Here is a 23,160-nt window from a genome sequence, read left to right as displayed (position 1 = left end):
TGGACTGAATGGCTCCCTGGTGTGCTGCAAACTTTTATGGTTCTATGAATCTATCTTCTGGGAGAGGGAAAAAAATAGAAAATAAAACTTCCCTATGTAGCAAATGGAGCTCAGCTATATATTCCCAGGACTACTGTTGTTTGTCTGAAATTAAATCATGGATGAGCCTGATCTTGATGAGGCTTAACACGAGAAAGACTGAAGCCATCTTGATTGGCTCCTGCTAGAAACTTAATACTTTGACCCTTGATTCCTTTCCCTTTTCTGCTGCTCCCTCTGACTGTATCCAACAATGTACAACCATGGAGTACTGCTTGATCCTTCATGTACCTTCAGACCTCAGATCCTGTTCATCATCAAAATCATCTTTTCTGATGGAGTTCTGATTAGTTCCTCATCATAATCACTCCTGTAACACACCTCTATGCCATTGTCATCCTTAGGCCTGACATTTCCAATGGCATTGGCATTCTCGCCTGCCTCCCAAGATCAATCCAACTCATATAGAACTCTGCCACTCACATTTGCATTGCATTAAGTCCTGCCTCAATGCATTGATTCTAAAATCCTGATCTTCATATACAAGCTTTTCTATGGTCTCTCTTCAACATATCACTGCACTCCCCTTCCACCCTTCGTCTTTGCACACATTCTCCACTCTTCCAACTCCACCCTACAGCGTGTCCTCCCTTTCCTTTGCTCCACCATCGGTGGCAGAGCCTGCAGTCAACTTTATTATGCATTCTAGAAACGTACCCTCCATCATGCTACATGTATGTCCACCTTGAAATGGCTTGCTATAAGCTGATATTTCAACAGTCGATCAGCCTCTCTAATTCCTCATCTTACTCTGACTCAGCTGATATACACATTGAAGCACTTTGGTACACTTGCTACCTTAAAGATCTCATATAAATATTAACTGCTATTGTTGTCGTCATTTACTAAAAAGACTCTCACCCTGGCAATAGCCACTTGGGCAAAAAGGTGCCCAATGTTCTTGCAACCATATCCTAGAAAACAATCAATACCTTTAGGAGGAGGAAAAAATTAGGCAAAGAAAAAAAGAAAAATCACAAAAAGACACCATTTATTTTTACAAAGTGTGGGAGGGTCATTTTGTTATGATAAAATGCAGACTACATTAATAAGTAGAGTGACTGGATCTAATTTCAACAAATTTGATTAACAAAGCAGATTTCTTTCTCCATAACTCCACTACCACAAATGTCTCTAATATGGAAAATATTAACTATTAAAATATTTTTACAACATGCAATGTCAACAGGTTTACTCTGTAAATAGTGGTTAACAAGATCCTAATTTATACAGCATCTGTGTTATGTACACTGGTGGTTAATGTTTGATGGCTTAAGCCTCTAATAAACCACCGTCAGAACACTTCTTTCCTTCCCAAACTGTCAGGAAAGGAGTTCTTTTTTTCCATAAATCACAAGTTCCTGGTGTGCTTTGTATGTTCTGAAATATTTGATTTAAAAATATACATTTTTGAGTGCATTTGAATTATTTGTGCCTTATGTTGATTTTAAGGTACTTTGCGGGAAGAAACTATGTAGAACGTGTATTTAAACTGTCTAAAAATGGAATGCTTTTCATACTCAAACCTACTGCGTGAATAGAACACAAATTGGGAACTGATAGCTGATGCCTATCTTGAGGCCAATATAATTAATGCCTGTGGCGCTATACATGCAACCACTGTCATTCACCATCTCCTTTTTTGGAAATCACTGGGAGTTTAACACATCACACTACTGCAGCAGAATCTGAGCGCACTACAGTGATTTCCCCACAGGATGTTCCAACATTATTAAAGCTAATATGGGATGGTAGTGGAAACTGGAAAGCAAATCAACCACCATCACTGTTGTATAACTGTAGTTAAAGAACACTACAGCAGTAGTCGAATAGCAAATCACCTGTCTTGTTGAGGCCCGACTCTAGTTCTGCACCACCATTACTGGCTAGAGCTGTTGTTATACTATGTGACTGCCTGAAAGGCAAAAAAATCCTGTTGAGTCAAAATTGCTTCAGCTCACTGTCAATATGACTGAAACCATCTTCATTGACTATTGGCAGTAGGACTTATATGCCTCCAGCTCTGACTCCATCAATCTTCTTTGCTTCCCATTTTAATTTAACTTGATGGTATGCAACTCAGCTTCTGTCCAACCCTGAATTGAGTCTTAAGTCTTGCTTCTGGTCCAATGCCAAAACCACCTTCTTCCAACTTCAAAACACTGCCTACTACAAAAGTCCATATCAAAATTTTTATCAGCTCAAGGATCGATTTCTCTTTACCAGCTCCACTTTTGCACAATTCAACTAATCCAGAACTCTGCAGACTGAGACTCCTCGCGTACAAAGTCCTTTGCACCAATCCTTGTCAAGTTCCACTTGCTTGCATGCCCAAGCGAGTGGTTTAAACACCCCTCATCCTAGTCTTCAAAATGTTCCATAAGCTCTCACAGCCTTCTCCAGCCCTATGGTAGGCTACCTTCTGTTCTAATGAGCCGATATTTCTTACAGTTCCATGTTAACAAGACTGAAGAGACCTCATATGGCTTTTGGTTGCAGCCAGTAGAGTCAAGATGAAAGGCATCTTGTTTTGTTCTCATTTCCCTAAATACTTGGGAAAAGGTTACGTTGATTTTATATAAACCAATGGACTCTGACACGTGTTCAGTTTCATTTTGGATCTTTACCAGAATTGCTTTTCTGAGATGGCACAATTTATCCTCCTCAGATTATTTTCACCATTGGAGGCCTACCAGCCTGTTAAAATGACTTTACAAAACAGTTTTATTTGATGATATTTTTCCCTTCAAGCAAACCAGCTCTCTGGTCACACCTTTGTTTTCCTTCCCTGACAAATTCCTCCATTCCTTTATTGTTTATCCATCCCTTGAGACCTATTCCTACATGAGACTTGGGTTGAAACCTGTTCCTACATGAACAGCAATCATATAAATCTGAAGTTCAAATTATTATTGTCAGATGTTGAGAAAAGGGTAAATATAATTTTTTAAATATTGTTAATGAACAGATTTCCTCCAGATTTACACCCACATATACCTCTAATCTGGGGACAAAACATTATGTCACTTAAAAGACTGCAGAATTTTGGGCGTGAGTTATGCAAAATTAAAATATGCATAAGTCTCCTCACTCTTTTATACCTATCCATCAAACCTTCCATTTGAATGCATCTCTACCCACAAAACTAGAAATATCCACAAACTCTCGAATGCAAAATCCTCCAATTTGTTGAAAGGTCTAACATTGCAACCACATTTTTAGGCGCAGCAGGAAACAAAGTTAATTTTCTGCTCTTCTCATTGCAATTTTTGAGCATTTAAAAAATTCCCCATTGAGACCTGCTCTGTATTTTCTATTTCTTTTAATGGATATTTACAGCATATGTATAAAGTCACATTAAAAACTGAAATGCATCCTCGATTACAGGATCTTAAACATGCATTGCTTGACACGCATGTATGTTAAATAAGTTGAAACTTAAAGTTTAAGACTCAAAGAAGAAATATACTGGGGTGGGTTCATTGCTTCCTTGGGCCCTGATTGCTCACACTAGTTGATGCCCATTTAAAGTTCGGACATATTCTAACAAGATTGGGAGGATATTTAGGTGTAACTTGACATCAGCAAATTGTGCAACATTGGATCTAACATCTGTGTTACTAGGAAGAAACTCCAGGCCAAAAGGTTTAGTTTTATCCAATTCATTTCCCCATTAAAATCTCCACAATCACCACAAAGTGTCACTCTGACTTACCTCAAATTATGCACACAAAGATATTATGTGAATTAGGATTACATTGCTTCCTGTCCTACTATATCTAATGTCTGCAGCAATGTTGCTACTTAGATGAGCTTGTTTTACTGTTTTATAACCGTGCTCAGTACTTCCTTTTCTAAAACCTGTGATGCAGACAGAAGGATGAGAAAACAAATTCTTCCAAAGCCTTCCTCAACAAACTACACGACCAAACTAATTTGACTAAAAAAAATTATTCAAACGTGTATTTTTTCCTTCCCCAAAACAGGCAGTGAAGTAAAAGGGTATGATGCACCAAGCGATGAAAGCAATGGTGACTCTAATTCTGCAAGTAAGTTCTATTCAATATTCACATTAAGGACAGTTAAATGAGCTATGTAAATAAAAATACTTTATTACTGCCCTTCAATTCGAATGGCAATATTCCTTCCAATATTTATATCAACAGCTTACTTTTCTTTCACGAAATACAAAACTTAATGGTTGCAGTTATGTTTCTTGTTCTTTTCCAACATAGATCATCAAGTAAAGGGGAAGTATTCATGGATTATTGATGACAATGACAAAAATAGTGGCTCCAATTCTGAAAGTATGTAACTTTTAATCTTTATATGTACGATAAATTTAATAATCTGTGAAATAAAAGTCTTTGTCCTCTCTGGCAGAAGCTCCAATTATCAATTTTAGTTATGAAATTAGAAAACGTAGACTGAGAAATCCACAATCCAAATCCACCCTTGTCGCAAGTTTAACAGAAGTCCAGTGGAAGGAGTGGTAAAGTGGTCAGGCCCTGCATGTTATGGATCCTGGCCTTTCTTGCCAGTTTCCGGGAGTGTTTGTTTGGGGTGAAACCTTCATCCGTTTGAAACATGGCCCCTGATATCAGAGGTTGAAAGGCTAGGGAGAATGACTTTCCAAATTAGGAATTTCATTGCTTTGCCTACATTTTGCCAGCCACCCTATAATTCCAGAAAGAATCAATGTACTGGCACTTGGTCTGGCAGATATTGTGCAGAACTTCAGGTTCAGACCTAGGTTCTTGCATGGATTCTCCAAATAATTTCTGACTCAACAGGGTCTAACTATAGCAATCTTTGAGCTGGTCAAATGATTGGCAGCATTGCTTTTCATGACTACCTCTTCAGGCTAGCTTCTGGAATTTCATCAGTTTCTCAGCATGCTCCCATTCCTCATGTGACTGCTCCTGCTTCTGCATTTAGAGTAGATGATCTCTGCCAAGCCTAGATGTGTCAAGAGTCGACGTCAGATGCCTTAGTCATAATTTTCCAAAGTTTCCTAGATTCAGGAATTGTGCCTTAGGATTGGAAAATTGCATGTGTCATTCTACTGTTTAAGAACAGATGAACAGAGTATCCAGGGAACTATAAACCTGTCAGTTTAACATCCATTGTAGGGAAGTTACTGGAATCCATCAGAAACAGAGCAACTGAGCACTTGGACAAGTATCAGTGAAGGGTAGATCATGGTTGACAGTTTAACTGAAGTTTTTGAGGACATCACTAGTATGGTGGATAGGGGAGTGTACATGAATGTTGTTGATATTGACTACCAGAAAGCATATAAGGTTCTGCAAAAGAGGCCGACAACAATGACAACATATGGAATTGGTGGTAGCCTTGTGATATGTATCAATAATTGGCCAAGAGGTAGGAGACAGAGGCCAACAAGTTCAACTCTCTAGCATCACTGGAGCCAACACCTCAAAAGCTGAAGGCCCTCCCTATGGGGCGCACAGCACTTCCAGCATGGCACCCATGCTGGGATGGGCATGCCATACATGCCCTGGAAGATTTCCAACTGGCCAGATCAAAACACGTCAAAACACCTAGTAGAAACTTGAAACTCGCAGGTCCAGTCAACAAATTCGCTTGTTACTCATCAACGAATATTTGTGCAGCTGGAGGAGGGATCCACCACAATGTCATTTAAAGGTCCAGGCACCCAAACAGAAAGTAAGGTAATTTAGATCAACATCTTCTAATGCAAAGTTTCTGGAAGTGCTGATAAGGGTTTTTGAAGGTGTGGTGGTAAGGTACTGGATTTGGCAAGGAGTGTTGCTTCATCTTCACAGGGAAGTCAGAGGATTTGGTATCCTGTTCACACAAAGGCTGCAACAAATATGGGGGCTGCAGTTGCAGTGCCTCTGGGTCTGCAGCATAACAGAGTGATAGAGCAAAGGCTGTGGAGAGGGGAAGCTTTGTGCGATGCCTGCTGCCAAGTTGGAGCCATATTCCTCCATACATCTTGATAGTGATAGGAGACTGTCAGACAGACCTGTCAATGCACCCAGCATCTCGGTGTGCATCCTCATCAGCATTCTCCTATATGCCCCTCCATTGAGATCCTCACCTGAGTCCCCTGTAGAAGAATTCATATGCAACCTCGTCCTCTGGGGAGCTGGCACACAAACTATCCTTCCCCCCAGCCTGGCAACAGCCCACACATTCCGGGTGACTTACCCTGGCTGATTCCAACTCTATACTAGCCTCTATGGTACGTGCAATCTGAACTGGTGGTTGCAAGTGTCATATCAAGTGACGGGGCCTCTTCTTCAGTGGTTGGTGTTGCTCTCTTCCTCCCCCAAGGCAAAAGGCAGTTCTTGGGTGTCTGAAAGCAGAAAATCAGAAAGGGGAAGGTCAGGGTGAAGAAAGGAAACTGAGTAGCAAGCAAGAGATCCATGGCCACACCATCAACAGCTTGCACATCATGCCAGAGAGCAAGATGAGTATAAGCTGGAAGCTGAGAAGTGAGATAAGACAGGAACATACCATCATCCTTAATGTTCCAAGCGACACTGGATGGCATGGACCCTGTTGGAGCCAGACCCATGATGTGAAGAACCTTCTTCTTTGTATTGTACAGAAGATGCAGGTGTCCTTGTTCCCCGCACAGTGTCCCCCCCTGCCACACGCCGCTCCCCCCCACCCCCCATCCCCCACCCCGGTGCTGCTCTGATCCGGCGGTTCTGGGCAATCAGGTCTTGCAAGAGGGCAGAACGTCAGTGATTACGTTGCGCTGTGTTTGGGTTATGTGTCTGCCACAGCTGAATAGCTGGAGGTATGTGGAACGAGCAGGAGCTGGGTATGAGGCTGGCAAAAATGGAAAGAGGATGAGGTGGAGAATCTGGATGTTGGATGAGTCCTGAGTGCAGGGACTGCTGATTGGTGAGTAATATGGGTGTAATGCACTGAACATGAGAGGGTGGTGGTACAGTTGGTAAAAGGCCCTGTGAAGATGCATTCATTGACTTTGACAACCCGCGTCAGGTCATTAAACTTCTTGCGATACTGCTGCCAGGTCCTTAAGAGCCAGAATCCTTGACTTCCCTGGCCACCGCTCTCATGCCCCACTGAGAATATTCCTTGAGGGCCTCCTGACCAAAGCGTAAACATGACCTCTCTCGCATCTTGTCCAACTCCATGACCAAGGCCTCCAGCACTGCATTCATGAACCACTTATGCAGCTCCTTCATGCAGCCAGTCAGTACAGGCAACCAGCAGCAGCTCATTTTCACTAGGTGCGGCGTCCCTTTAGAAGGGACGCACTCTAAGAGGAGCAGGTTGGCTGCACCACCTGAGATTAGCAGACGCTGCTCGACTCCTTGCTGAGCATTCAGGTAGCCTGCAGCCTGGTCCCCACTTGGACCAAACACAGAATTAGATAAATGAGGAGGCTGCACCAAGTTTGTGTTCTGCCTACCTGAGTGGCAATGGGCACGGGCAGGTCACGAACCACAATCCCCTGTGCATGAAAACAGACCATAACAAAATTTTAGCCCAGAAAGTAGGGATAAAAGGTTTGTTCCCTGATTTGTGGAATGTGACAAGAGGTGTTCCCCTAGGATATGTATCGGGGTTACAGAGGTTCACCATAATAATATGTTTTGATAAGTACCTGAAGGGGAAAAAAATTGCAAGGCTATGGGAATGGGTGGAAAGGACTCAACAGGCTGAATGGCCTCCTTCTGTGCTGTACCTATTTTATGATTCTATAAAGTAAAATTGATAAAAGGGCTGAATAAATTTCAAAGGAAACAGAGAAGAATGGGCAGTCTTGTGCTGCAGATCCACTCTCAAAATCTCAAAAACATAACTACAACATAAAATTCAGAAGAAATTTTAGCTTTTACTAATAACTTCACGCTGTAATTTTTCTTTTTCCTTTTAACTAAATATTTAAAAGACTTCTAACTTATCCTTGGAGCAACATCTAAGAACAAACATATATAGATAACAAAGTCCAGTAATTTAACCATGCGCAACATGAACAGTAAACATGGTAGGCAACAGATCTTTCCAAATATTCTAAGTGACATTTTATATCATGTATTCATTACAAATGTAAGTGACCACATCAAAATGTTATTTGCTTCCAGGATCCTGATTTATACTAGAAGTAGTATGTAGGCTAGTGGTTTACAACTCCCCTGATCTACTGGACTTTTATTTCTCTACACTTTTGCAAAGAGTTGTTCAATTTTATATGAAGTACTGGTTTATGACACATGTTCTATTTATTTTAAGATCTTGCACTTGAATTTTTAAGTATGACTTACTTTGCCCATACCTGTTCAATCTATTTTATGTATGTGATGAAACTATGCAGAAACTTAAGTCCTGCCTGGCATCCTCTGCGACAATGACCTGTGCATTTTCCTTTGTTGCACTCCTTGATCGAGATGTTGCATTTATGCATCCTCATTCAACACCTCTCCTGGGCTATCCAAGAAAACTTGGATATAATCTTATAGCATCTTTCAGAGCCTCAGGAATCCCAAAGTGCTTCACAGCCACTGAAGATGTTATGTACTGAAACATGGCAGCCAATCTGAAAACAGCAAGGTCTGCATGAGATAAATGACCAGATAATTTGTTTAACACATGTTGGTTGAGTGGATAAATGGTGTCCAGGAAATAGGGAAAAACTTACATTCTTGTTCCTGAGAGGACAGGCAGAGCTTTGGTTTAAAATTCATCTGGAAGATAGCATTGTATTTGCAGCCTTATCATCGTCCTCTTAAGTCATGCAAACAAGCACAATTTCCAGTAGATGTCAGTGTCTAGCAATGGAAACCCTGCATGATGTTCTCCTCCCTTTGTCTACTGGATAAACAGTAACACCCATACTGCTGCGTTGGGTGGGATTTACGAATTCATCAGACATATAACCGATACCTTGTTGATCCCCATCATTATGTACCATACCTAATGTAGTACATCTACCCATCATTTATCTACCTATAATAGTTCTCAATAAAAGTTGATTGATAGATACGCTATTCCATTCTAATTTCAATTCCTAAAAACTGAATAAAGCTTTGAAACTATAGCAATTTCTCAATTTCTTCCGATATCTGCTCAGAAATGTATTTAAAACGATGCAAATTTTGAGAATATCTATTCTAAAATCCATGTAGCACCAAATGAAGCAAAGAACAGGTGTAGAAAAAGTTGTCTACATGAATGTACATTGGTAATCAATGTTGGTATCCAATGTTTGCACAGGGGGTAATATTCCAACTTTGTACTCCTGTTGAGGAGTCTTGCACACCAGCAACATGCATCAAAAGTTCAGAGATGCACTATAAACCACTTAATGACTGTTATTTTTAAATTATCAGAAAACTGAGTATAGCACAGGTCCAAGCTTTTACAGAAGCACAAAATTAAACTTACAATGCTCTACACTGCCGAAGCCAAAAGCTACCCATTTTTCAGACTGCTGTATCCATCCACCCAATTGGTCAGTAATGACAGGCATAACAACGAACCAGTGCAAATTTATAAGGGTAATAGCCAGATTGAATATATGCCTACTTGTGAGCAGTCAATTGTGTACATTTTACATTTAAAGCTCTTAATTTCAGAGAGGCTTGGGCTCGGCACATTGCAGCAATATAGTTGTGGATGACAGTTGACCACTGTAATATGCTGCATAATAATCCCATTTTAGCAAGCCAATATGGAATTACAGGGAAAATTGGGAAGTGACTCAGCCAAAATCATTGTTACACATCTTGCAAAGTTTGGTCACACTCACACAGGAGCAAAAGAAGAATCCTAGAAGCAGTTTGCATTCTCAGTTTCACCATTGTGAATGGTGAGATGATTTCTGAGAGGAGAGCAAATTAACTTATAAAAGGTTAAAACAACAAAAATAAAAGTTAGTATAAAAATATGAGCAAAATACTGTGGATGCTGGAACTCTGAAATGAGAACAGAAAGTGCCGGAAATACTCAGCAGGTCTGGGCAGCATCTGTGTAGAGAGAAACAGAGTTAACGTTTCAGGTCTGTGACCCTTCATCAGAACTCATTTAAAAGTTAATATACTTTCTTTTCCTAATACAACCTTCTTTTCTCCCCCCTCAAAAAAATTAACAAATCATCTTGATTAACAAGGTAGACCAACCTGCTTCAACGTGTGCATAACGAAAAAGCTACTCGATTTTAGTAGTTTAAGGATATTACTTACAAAGATGCAAGCTGTTGTTGTCTATATCTAATACATATAATAAATAAAGGTGATACTGGGGTTTGCATTTTACAACCATGTTTAGAACTTTCGATGATGAAAGCATATATTCCAGACAAAACACCTTATCTGTTGATTCTAGCTTACTTTATGTAATGGTACATGAAAAGTTAAAAAAAAAATCAAAAGATTCAATATTAAACCGATTTTGTCTTTCCAAAAACAGGTCCTGAAACAAAGGGAAAAACATCACAAAGGACTTCTGAAGAAAATGAACAGAATGGTCATTCCAATTCTGGCAGTAAGCAACAAAACATTTTATTTCTGTTCTTTATGAGTTCAGGCACATTGTAAGTTTAGCAAGGGTTCAAAGTTTTCACTTTGAAACAGTGGTAAACTTGCACAGAGTAAATGTGGAGTTAGACTGTACACTAGTAACACACAGATTTAAGCTCAAACCCCACCATGGCAAACTGTGAAATTTAATTCAATTAATCGAGGATATTCTGAAAACCCAACAGTGTCACTGAATTCTTCCAGGGAAGGGAGACTACCTTACTCAGTCTAGCAAAGAAATGAATCCAGTTCTTCCGCTATGTGGCTAACTTTTAATATTCTCTGAAGTGGCCAAGCAAGCCACCCAGTTATAATTGCTATGGAACTCAGCATTAAAATCGGATGGACCAATGAACAACAACTCCGTTATCATATCAGGAATAGATTAAAGCAATCTCACTCCAGTAAACCGGGCAAAGTCTATGCGCGAGAGGCCATGCTGGTAGAATTGTTCTACAGGCTTGTGTATGTAAAATAAATCAATGCCTATTAGAGCAAATGAACAATTTATAGTTAATATTTTCTTCTGTAAAATAGAGACAAATAGTTGGTGAAATATCAGAATCTGACTTTATGTAGTGCACACTGACAAATATTCAAACTAAAAAGATGATTCATCAAATTCAATTATTCTGCATTTCCAAAACAGGTCATCAGACGAAGGGACAGTATCCAAGGAGATCATCTTCTGAAGAAAATGAACAGAATGGTCACTCCAATTCTGGCAGTAAGCAACAAATCATTTTATTTCTGTAAGATAGAGTTGTTCTTGACAGGTACATGCACATTGCAAGTTTAGCAATGGTGCAAACAAGTTTTCACTTTGCAACAGTGGTAAACTTGCACAGAGTAAACGTGGAGTTAAGGACGGTACACTAGTAACCCACATGTTCGGAGTTCAAACTCTACTACGGCAAACTGTGAAACTGAATTCAAAAATTGTTGCAAAAACACAACCGGGTCATTGAATTCTTTCAAAGAAGGGAGACTACCACTCTTACTCAGTCTGGCATTAACACTACGTGGCTGACTTTTAATATTCTCTGAAATAACTGCTATGGAATTCAGGAATAAAGTCAGATGGACTGATGAACAAAAGCCCCATTATGATATCAGGAATAGATTAAAGCAATCTCACCCCAGTCAGCCTGACAAGGTCTATAGACTGGAGGCCATGTAGGGAGAGTTGTCCTACAGGTTTGTGTATGTAAAATAATTCAATGCCTAGCTGAAGTCTATCAATTACAGTAGATGGATGACAGTTACTATTCTTCTGTAAAACTCATGATAGAGATAAATAGCTGTTGGTGGAAGTTGCATTTTAGACTAAGAATCGTTATTTATGTAGTGTACATTAACAAATGTTCAAATTCAAACGGGGATTCATCAAGTTTGATTTTATTGAATTTTCAAACAGGTCATCAGGTGAAGGGACAGTATTCAAGGAGATCATCTTCTGAAGAAAATGAAAACAATAGCGATGCCAATTCTACAAGTAAGTCATATGTCTTTATACACAACACAAATTTGTCCTTTTGATGCATGCATGCAAATCTGAAACAAATATGCAAATCAAAATACAACTTCTTTCTTCTACATATATCTGCTTTTGCTAACTTTAAACATCAGTAGATTAAACATGTATTATCATATAAAAGGAATTTTAAACTTTTCAAAGCACAAAAACGAAGCAATGTTTTATTACTTTACTTCGAAACCCAAACTGTCAACTCACTGTATTTTAATGGCAATGCTATCAACAGGAAAGAATGCATTAAATTCATTTAATAACATTAAAGCTGCACAGAAAATTAAAATGAAAACAAGAAACAGCATAGGAGCAAAATCCAAATTAACTTTTAAAAGTGAATAAAGATTTGGAATTTTTTTTAAATAGATGGAAAAGGGCAGGAGAATGGTTTAATGAATAGCTCTTTCAAAGTTTCATAGGCTCAATGTGCCAAATGGTCTACCTCCATGCTGCAAATTTCTTGTTGTATATTATGTTTTAACCAGTCATCACTTCAGCCAGTACAAAATGGCATTTTAAAATTCAATGAACCACCTGAAAACCTCAGAACTGCATCATGATCATGAAGCTGTTGGATTACCATAAAAACCCAACTGGTTCACGAATGTCCTTTAGAAAGGAAACTTGCCATTCTTGCCCAGTTGACTCTCAACTGTCCTCAGAAGTGATCTAGCAAGCCACTTTCTTATATCAAAATCACGACAAAGAATAAGAATAAAACCAAATGGACCACTCAGGTGTGAGCTAGGCATCAAACTAGGACACAATAAAAGTACACTCAGTCAAGCTGATCATGCAAAGCCCTCATACACAGACTAGTCAAGCTACAGCCTGCCACCATCACACCCATCAGCCAAGTACCCAGACTCCTCCATCCCCAAAACTGAGCAGTTTTAGCTTATTAATTTGTACATCATCACTGTTTCCTGTAACACTGAAGACCAATCACATTGTTCTCCTCGGCACTACACCTAGGGCCTGAATAACCCAGTCTGACTATCCATTCTGGCAACCAGAACTCTACACCATACTCTAGGTAAGGCATGACCAAGGTAATGTACAAAAATTCATGACTTCTGGGGAGACAAATTCAAATTATCTGGTATTATATCCCAGCATCTTATTGCTTCATTTACTGTCACTTCAAAGTTCAGATGTAGTGAGGGACAAGTCAAACAACCACCTTTCAAAATCTTCCTCAGTAAATTCTATCTGGCTCATGGAAAACACATCTTCCGTTTTCACTTACAACATGAAGTGCCTTGTATTTGCCCATGTTGAACTTGACTCACCACTGATCACCCCAGAAGCAAACCCTGTTGATCTCCCTTTGTAAAATATCTACTCTTTTTGAGTTTACTACCTGGCTGAGATTACTATTTTGCAACTGTGCTCATAACAGTCTTCTGTAAAAACTGTGATGCAGGCAGAAAAAAGTTAATTGAAAGCAACACTTCCAATGTGACAAATTTTGAAGTGAAAGAAAATACTTTTTCCCATCTTTACCAAAATAGGTGATGAATCTAATGGCCATGATTTGGAAAATAGCGAGAACAATGACTCTGATTATTCTTCTTCTTCTTCCTCCTCCTCCTCTTCTTCAGGTAAGCCATATGAAATTACTATATGCAGAACAGCAGTTTTGAAACACTATCAAGATTATATGAACTATATGCATGATTTTTTTTGTTGCTCACTATTGGACATCCTCCACTTATTAACTTGAAATACAGATCTGAGTATGCATTTCATTCTGGAAACTTGTCGAGATTCAGCTAGTCTCTTCAATAACAGAATCAAATCAACATTCAACCATTCCATAGTTCAGTTGTGTTTTGGGCACAATTTCTTTTTAGCCAATCAGGAACCTTTACAAACATTGTTCCCAGCTTAAGAATGGAGACATGGAAATAAAAGTAAAGCATGTAGAAGTAAAATAAACATAAAATGTTAAAATAAGCAGTCTAATAAAATATTGAAGCAGCAATAAGAAAAATTCATGAAGGAAACAAAAAGGCAAAGAAGTAATGTTTGCTAAACATTTTACCTGTACAATATAGGTTTAGGGCGGCACAGTGACGCAGTGGTTAGCAGGTCCAGCTCCAGGGACCCGGGTTCAATTCTGGGTACTGCCTGTGCAGAGTTTGCAAGTTCTCCCTGTGTCTGGGTGGGTTTTCGCCGGGTGCTCCAGTTTCCTCCCACCGCCAAAGACTTGCAGGTGATAGGTAAATTGGCCATTGTAAATTGCCCCTAGTGTAGGTAGGTGATAGGGAATAGGGATTACTGTAGGGTTAGTATAAATGGGTGGTTGCTGGTCGGCACAGACTTGGTGGGCCGAAGGGCCTGTTTCAGTGCTGTATCTCTAAATAAAATAAATGTTTATAATATTAATATTTCAGTAAAACTATTAAGCATATGGTTGGTAGTAGAGAAAAGAAATTGGGGTTTAGTAGCCTGGGGAGAATGTTTTTTTTTTCTCAAGGGCAGATGCAGAAGGAAGCAGGTTTAGAAGTGAATAAACAATAAAGTTGTCCGAGTGGCCTTGTCTGTGATCAAGACATGGGTAGGAAATTTTATCTACATATCTAGTAGGCTCCTGATTGAGAATAACTAGTTTTATTTCACTTTGGTCCATGCATGTACAGAGTGGACATTTTATACAATTAAAAACAGTGTGCTAAACTACTGTGCAGCAATTACCACCACCCCACTCCTCCCGCAACTCAATTCTGTTCTGAAATAATCATCAGACCAAATATCCATGTCACTTTTGATGTACTCCTATCAGAAAGGCCACAAATGTGGTCAGAACCCAAATACACTGGATCACAGCCTTAAATTGGATGAGTGGAAAAGTCAGACTTTCCACCAGACCCAAACAAGTGGCCCAGGAGTGACTACACTGGGGATTATCAAAGCCAGAAGATTTCCTGTTCCCAGCCTCTGAAGGTTCATCAGCACAGGAATGCTAGATAGCAGATGTGTGCTCCAGTTGGGATCCATGCCTACACCAAGGCCTGGACTGCCCATGAAAAACATTAAAAATCTTAACTTTTTGTAATGTTTATTCCCTTACAAAGAAATCCACTTAGCTTTCCTTTCTAGGGATCCAGGCACCCCACCTGCCTCCACAATTCCTTCCCCACACCCAACTGGCCAATTTTCCTGCCTATATATACAGGCAAGAGTCTTAGATGTATCCCAATGGTGTGAAGGTGGGGAAACTACCCCCAAATCTATAAAGTTCGCCAGGGTTACTAGCAGAGGCCTTCAATTTTATCCTTCCCAAAATCAAATTTGATTCAGTACAGCCAAGTTTTACAACCTGGCTTCTAATGTTAAGAGATCATCTAGATCCTGCCTGCACTTTAATATTGATAGAATCTGAAATCGACTCTGCAGTTTATGATGAATAATATTGCCGGATCCCAAACAGCCGCCCTGGTCATACATATGTGCTGCAAAGAAGAGATAACAGTACACTACATAATAAGTATGGAAAAATACATATTACCAAATAATACATTCTGTTAATAGATCAACGACAAAGGTAATAAAAAAAGCTGGTTGCTCTTTTGTGGTCTGAAGATATTGTTGTATTTTAGCTCTGTATGAAAAAACTGATCTTAGTAATACAAAAATGTACACTTAATTTAAATAAGCCAATCATAGATGATTTTAATAGCGTTTCAACACTCAATATTTTGCTGTACTGCTATTCAACTTATACTGCATTCAAAATCTATTGAAAAACTTTTTGGTAAAGCCACGTTTCCCATTCATATGAAAGCCTAATCTATTTAAGCAGCAGATTGTTTTTACTGCCACTTCAACAAATGATAATGCAATGTTCATCTAAAAAGGTCAGTTTAATATCTCATTATTCTCTATTAGACTCTTGCAATCATACTTTACAACTTTAAATTGTATATCTGTGGTAAAAATGGAAAAACATATTTTCAAGTAAATTGATTTTGTGCTGCCAAGGTACTTTATATGGTATATATGAGCAAGTACAAAAATAAAACAATGGAATTTAATTCTCATTGGCATACGACATATAGTGCACACTAAATGTGTCCCAACACCAGAATCTGAATGACCTTTATTTCTTTTTAACAGAACAACAATATGGAGAGCCAGGACCACCAGGTCCACCTGGATTACCAGGACCACATGGTCCACCAGGATACCCAGGAAAGCCAGGTTTTGGGCTGCCAGGACATCCTGGTAAGCCTGGACCACCAGGGCCACAAGGATTATCAGCTATTGGAAAACCAGGCAGTCCAGGACAATCAGGAAAGTCAGGTGTGCCAGGAGCTCCTGGACGAAAAGGGGATAAGGGAAGTCAAGGGATGCAAGGACCAAGAGGCCCACCAGGACCCAGTGGACCTCCTGGACCAGCTGGGTTATCTGTTATTGGTAAACCGGGGGCTAAAGGATCATCAGGTCTTCCAGGAACACTCGGATTTCCTGGAAGAAAAGGGGACCCAGGATACCCAGGTCTACCTGGACCAAAAGGGGACAGAGGAGTTGGAAGTCCAGGGCGTCCCGGTGATAAAGGTGCTCCAGGACCACGTGGTCCACCAGGATCACCTGGACCAGAAGGAAAAGGAGAAAAAGGAACTCCCGGTCAAAAAGGTGAACCAGGGCACAAAGGTGAAAAGGGATCGCCAGGGTCACCAGGACACTCAGGTAAACCAGGCCAAAATGGTCCACCAGGAGCACCTGGAAAACAAGGAATTGGAAAGCCAGGAATACAAGGACCACGAGGAGCTCCTGGGATGAAGGGTCATCCTGGTCTGCAAGGTATACCAGGTGCACCTGGATTGCCAGGTTTCGGAAAGCCAGGTTTACCAGGACTCAAAGGACACCCAGGTTCTACCGGCTTGTCAGGAAAGCCTGGAGAGAAAGGAGAGAAAGGATCATCTGGAGAACCTGGATCTCGTGGCCCTACAGGATCACCTGGGACACCAGGACCAAAAGGCCCAAAAGGTCCACCAGGTAATGCCGGTGCACCAGGAGGAAAAGGCCATCCAGGAATAATAGGTCCACAAGGGCATTCAGGTCCAAAAGGTGAGCCTGGACCAACTGGTGAGAAAGGGAAGTCTGGGCCTCCAGGAAAGCCAGGTGCAGAGGGTGAAAAAGGAGCACCAGGTCCAGCTGGCAAAAAAGGTGATAAAGGACCTATTGGGCCACATGGAAAAACAGGTAGTCCAGGTCCACCAGGTCCTCAAGGGCCACATGGGAATCCAGGTGAGTCTGGAAAAAAAGGACTTCCTGGAATACCTGGTTCAACAGGTTCACCTGGGTCTCCGGGTTCTCCAGGGCACCCTGGAGTAAAAGGAGATCCTGGGGTTCCAGGTCCACCAGGTCCTCCAAGTAAATTTGATGGAAAAATCATTAAGGGGCCAAGTGGCCCATCTGGACCAAAAGGAGCACGTGGACCACCAGGCAACCCAGGATCCCCTGGTCCAGCAGGCCCACCAGGGGAAATTATTATGGCAAAAGGAAAGTATGCAGGCTATAATGGTTACATCAACTCAGGTGATGTGGTGAGTCCTGTTCCAGCATTTACAGCCATTCTTTCTCAGCCATATCCTACAAAAGGGCAACCTATAGTGTTTGACAAAATACTAACCAATTCAAATAACAACTATGATGCATCAAAGGGAATTTTCACATGTGAAATATCTGGCATCTATCAATTTTTTTATCATGTACATGTCAAGGAAGCAAATGTTTGGGTTGGATTATATAAAAACGATGAACCTGTAATGTTCACATATGATGAATATACACCACAATATGTTGATCATGCCTCAGGAACTGCTATCTTATATTTGGATGAAAATGACAAAGTATATGTACAATTACCTTCAGAAAAGTCTAATGGTTTATATTCTTCTGAATATATGTATTCATCCTTTTCTGGATTGTTAATTACACCATCATGATGTATGTCAATTTACAAAGGCGGAGTTGGGAGTTTAAATCTGACTAAGTCAGTTGCGATTGTAAGGAAATTTATGAAAATGGCATAAATATCCAACAAACGTCAGTGTAACAAATCACTGCAGTATTTTTAAGGGAATAACATGCCTTCCAGGGAAGTAAACATTACTACATTGATCGAAATAGCACATTTGCTGAGGCAAGATCTTTTAATCTCTTTGTGTGTGCAGGTCCTATAGATAAAACTGATCTTTTGAAAAATGTGTCAGACATTATGTGCATTCTTGCCAATTGGTCACTTTATATTTTTGATTTAAGAGTATTCTACTATGACACTGGTCAGTTTATGACATAATTTCACTTGACTGTATGGCATCAGAATACTTTATTTGTTAGTATCTTTGCAAATAATATGTCAATGTGAAAAGCATGTTTCTAGCTGCATGAAATTCCAGTTATGGGCTGCATTTACATTACGATTGCAGCATCGGTGAAAAGCAGTTTTGAACTTGTAGAGCAAATCTGGAAGTCTCACAGTATCTTCACTCCAAAATTAGGACAAAACTAAAATACTGTATTCACATTAGAACTACAGAGTTGGTATGAAGCAAAACTGTTTTGCGCAAATGCTAGTTACAGTGTAACTACAGCCTCAAGTGCAGTCTTAAACTGTCCACATTGTCATCCGTCTAAAAACAGTCTGCATTGTCTATTATTTTTAATTTAATACTTGAAGTTCTAGAATTTTAGGGATTAGATTATGTTGTATGATTTCCATATATTAGTGTAACACCATTATTTCAAGAGTAATAAACATTAATACAAGGTTCCATTGTTCTGTTTATAACATGCCTTGTTCTTCAAAAAAAAAATCAAATGCAGATATCGATTTTACTTAATGATTACACTTGAAATGACAAATACTGTTATTAAAATTTCAAACCATATTACTAATGACTTAGAAAAGTTTTGAATAAATAAATGATTATACATGATATCACTTTGTTTATATGCCCAATTTACTCTTGTCTGCACAAGTCTATGCAGAATATGCATTAATTTTATAATACTGAGCATGCTTATATTTGATTTTTATAACAGTATGAACATGTCCATGTTTGATGTTGTAACAACAACAAAATATTAAATGGGCCTTAGGAAGTGCTGTATTATATTGTGACCAAATGGCCGCTTGGTGATTTTGCAAACTATAAGCTTACAAAATCTTGAGCAAGTTACTGGATTCGCAGAACTCATTACCTCTAATCAATCTGTTCATCAGACTAGTCTGAAATGACCAACTGGCCTCCACATTGCTCAGAGATGTTGCCTTTTGAATCTGCACCATCTTCTTTGAGTACATACTGGTACAAATATTGCAGCAGTCTTGAATGCCATTGTGCTGATATGTCATTTCATTCAGAGCTTAAGCTATGTAGGGTTCAACACTCCACTGAAGATTTTTACCATAACGATCCATTGCACTAATTTAAAAATCAATGCAGTAATCCATTAGAGTATGACAAAATGTTTTCATAATTCATGCACATAGTCATTTTCTCTTTAATGTAGCTAAGCTGTTACATAGCTTAATTAAAAATAATCATTAAGATGGACATGTGATCAGCAGTTTCATGTTCTCTTCTGACGAATGTTTTTCCCTGTTGATCTCGCCATACATTTGTCTGCAACAGCCTCATTTTAAGCATCTTTGCCTGAAACCAGCAATGAAATTTAAAGAAACAAGTATTCTGAAATGTGCAGTAAAACAATTAAATTGAAAGCCAGAAAACTTAAAATGGTAAAATAGCAAAACAGAGTTCCAAGCCAAGTTAATCAGAAATAGAATTCTGGAGTAGGCAAGGAGGGAGCAGTGTAAACAAAATGAAAATTTAATCTATGATACATTATTATGATACATTCTTCATCATTTGTTCAACCTTTACATAACATTAAGTATAAGAAAGTTAAAAGGGCCTATGGCTTCAGGCCAACCTGAGTTTTGAAGTCAAGCTAATGACTTTTGGAGAAATAACATAACATAAGATTGCAATCTTACATATGATTGCAAAAGAAACCCTGAATATCTTTTATCAAAGAAATGAATAATGAGTGAGTGAATTGTTAACGTTCCCTGATGAGTTCTGTCCAGTCAAGAAGTAACACAATAGACATTCTAATATCTAGTTCATTAAATATTGTTTAGTGATTGACTTTAAGTAAATCTTCTGCCCCATAGAAACAACCACCTATCCTTCTGTGAACTCCAACCAAATGATACCCCTATCAATAAAAAAAATTAGGTAACAGCTAAAACTTTCCCAGTGTGTGTTTCTGGGACAAGTGTAATTCAGAAAATAGTCTTAGGCAAAAATGATGGAGCTTAAGAACTGTTCTAACTACAATATAAGGTGAGTCGGCAACTAACATGTGAAATTCACTTAAGTCCTCACGCAATATGAGGACTTGTAAGGCAAGACTTACTGTAAAGATAATAAAGTTCAATGGAATTCACAGATTTAAAAAGCTCACAACCAAAGTCAAGTTATTACATTTGGATAACCTGAATAATAATGCATGAGTGGGATAATTTAAAAAGTGGAGCATTATACTGCAAAGAAACGACAATAATGACACCAGCAAAAAAGCTTTCCTTTTGGTTTTGGGAACCTTGTCCAAAGGCCTGCAGTGTTGCCACATCTCATGACGAGTAATAAACTCCTAGCTTGTTTTGTGTCTGTTTCAAACAATTATTTTTCCACCAACTCAGAATAACTTGTTCCCTAACTCAATAATCACGCTAGCACAATTTCATAACTGATCAAATACTGTCCTGCTTGTACTGTTATCCAATGCACCATCCCCACAATTAATGATTCCACAATCATTGTGGAATGATTGAAATAGTGACCATGTCAACATTCAAGGTCAGATTAGATTGGTGTTTGAAGAAAAGGGGGAACAATAGGATATGCATATAATGGATATCTATATCAACAGAATACGGGATTGGATTGCTGCTCGTGGGGACGATTAACACCGCTATGAACTGGTTAGGCTAAATGGCCTGTTTCCATATTGCAATTTCTATGTAAAATCTGTGTGAATCAAGAAGAATTTACTCTTTAGAAAAATACATGATGAAAAGTAAAAAAAACTGAAAAATGCATTGCAACAATTTATAAAGCTATGTCTGCCTTCCATAGTTCAAACATATTCATCGCATGCATTATTTAAACAAGTGACTGAAAAAATTGCAATACCCAATATTGTTTAAACATTGCTCATAAAGGAAGGTTAAGTGGGTGCATCAAGTGGATAGATTTGTCTTTGTAAATTCCTATAGGTGCAATTAGTCCATACATTAGTTCCAAATTAATTTCGGTTACTTTGATCATGAATGTTTTCACAATATTTTCGATTTCTATGGCCCTAAAATAACCTCATATTCAGTACAATGAACTCTGTCACCTTGCACTGTTCATCAAGAATGAGTTTTGTTATTAGATGTAACTTTTCAAGGCAGAGCAGAAAAATCCTGGTTGAAGTGTAAGATTTGACTAATCTGACATACTATGAACAAGATTTCCCTCTATAGCTATCTCACCCAGAGCTTTTGGATTATTCAACATTAAATATCTTGTAAGTCAATAAAAAATGCGGGCTGGTGTGTGTTGTACTCATCTCACCTCAATATCAATCAATCCACAGCCACCTCCTTGTTCTTTTCGATGCATCATCTATCACACTCCTGATTCACTCCTATAAATTCAATTGATTCATCATCACAGAATATTTGGACTCACTGTCAAGTGAATGCTGAGTGAGCTGGTGTGTGCTGTAATTGGCGGTCTAAGTGTCATAAGCTGAAAACCTTTCCAGTGGAAAGGTTTCCTTCCCACCCTAAACCCCCGCTCCTATCCTCCCCCATCACAGTCCTCCTCCTTCCCAATTATTTTATTTGTTCCTGAGACGTGGGCAGCACCTGCAAGGCAGCATTTATTACGAATCCCTCGTTGTCCTGATGCATTAAGAGTCAGCCACATAGTTGGGAATGAAGTCACGTGTAGGTCAAAGTCAGATCCTAAAGGTTAGAGCAGGCCTCCATTGAATATTTGTGCTATACACAAATAGTTTACTGCTCTTACTTAAAGAAATATGGTTAAGTAGCGATTCACAGTTTAAACCATATTAATTGCTCTGAAAAGAGCAGTTGTTTTCTTGAAAGGAGAGTTCTTAGAAGAACTGCTAAGACTCAGCGTTTCAGGCAACATACTCTGCCGTCTTCTGAGAAAAAGATGGGATCTATGGCAGAGGTGGGTTTATATGTGGTGGAGGAAGTGCATGTCGGTGGAATCTTGCTGGTAATTGGTCAGGCTTTAGTGTGTCTGTGATAGGTCGGTATATGTTATTGTTCTTGCTGCTGATTTGTTGGCTATTGTGTTCCATGATTGGTCAGTATATACTTTTAATCTTGCTCCTGATTGGTCGGTTAATCTATCCTGTGGTAGATCAGTACATGCTAATGTTCTTGCTGTGTGGTGGATCTTGAGTGTGTGGAGGGTTCTATGTTGTTAAAATTGGTTTAGAAGACGGGCAGAGTACATTGCCTGAAATGTCATGTCCTACTGTTCTTCTAAGAATTCTCATGAAATCAATTGCTCTTTTCAGAACAATTCACATGGTGTAAACCATAAATCATCTTACTCAACCTTACCGTTCGCACTATGAAATCCTTCAAACAATGTTTAAAGAAATATGCTCGTATACTCACTAATTTCTCAGAGAGATACAGGGCATGATCCCTTTTATCAGTGATCGTTTGCACATTTAGTGTTTCAACTGGTTTTCCATGGTTAACCATTATTTTCTTATTTTATAGGTTGCGTTTTTGCTGAAAAATGGATTATATTATCAGGTCTATGGGCTGCATCCACTGCATCATTCTGGAGAAATCAGGTTCTTCTTTAGTTTACATCTTTACCCTCTGTTTATAACTCCACACTATCCTAATTGGATCAATATTTG

General features: G+C 39.1%; 2 protein-coding genes across 2 annotated transcripts in view; one reads left to right on the top strand and one right to left on the bottom strand.

Annotated features, from left to right (window-relative positions):
* nt5dc1 (5'-nucleotidase domain containing 1) overlaps positions 1–23,160 on the bottom strand; it is a 706,882-nt gene that overhangs the window by 606,633 nt on the left and 77,089 nt on the right. The gene's annotated exons all lie outside the window — the stretch shown is intronic.
* The window catches only part of LOC137353530 (collagen alpha-2(IV) chain-like), a 79,597-nt gene that overhangs the window by 28,513 nt on the left and 27,924 nt on the right, over positions 1–23,160 (top strand). Inside the window, exons 10-18 of the mRNA XM_068019903.1 lie at positions 4,086–4,148; positions 4,335–4,406; positions 10,537–10,611; positions 11,296–11,373; positions 12,064–12,141; positions 13,692–13,781; positions 16,300–18,119; positions 22,341–22,496; positions 23,015–23,091. Coding sequence (XP_067876004.1) covers positions 4,086–4,148; positions 4,335–4,406; positions 10,537–10,611; positions 11,296–11,373; positions 12,064–12,141; positions 13,692–13,781; positions 16,300–18,119; positions 22,341–22,496; positions 23,015–23,091 — 2,509 coding nt within the window. The remainder of the gene's footprint in view (positions 1–4,085; positions 4,149–4,334; positions 4,407–10,536; positions 10,612–11,295; positions 11,374–12,063; positions 12,142–13,691; positions 13,782–16,299; positions 18,120–22,340; positions 22,497–23,014; positions 23,092–23,160) is intronic.

The sequence above is a fragment of the Heterodontus francisci genome, chromosome 3, assembly GCF_036365525.1.
Source record: "Heterodontus francisci isolate sHetFra1 chromosome 3, sHetFra1.hap1, whole genome shotgun sequence".
NCBI lineage: Eukaryota > Metazoa > Chordata > Chondrichthyes > Heterodontiformes > Heterodontidae > Heterodontus > Heterodontus francisci.
Note: the sequence above shows the minus strand (reverse complement) of the source record. Positions and strands in the feature narration are given on the sequence as shown.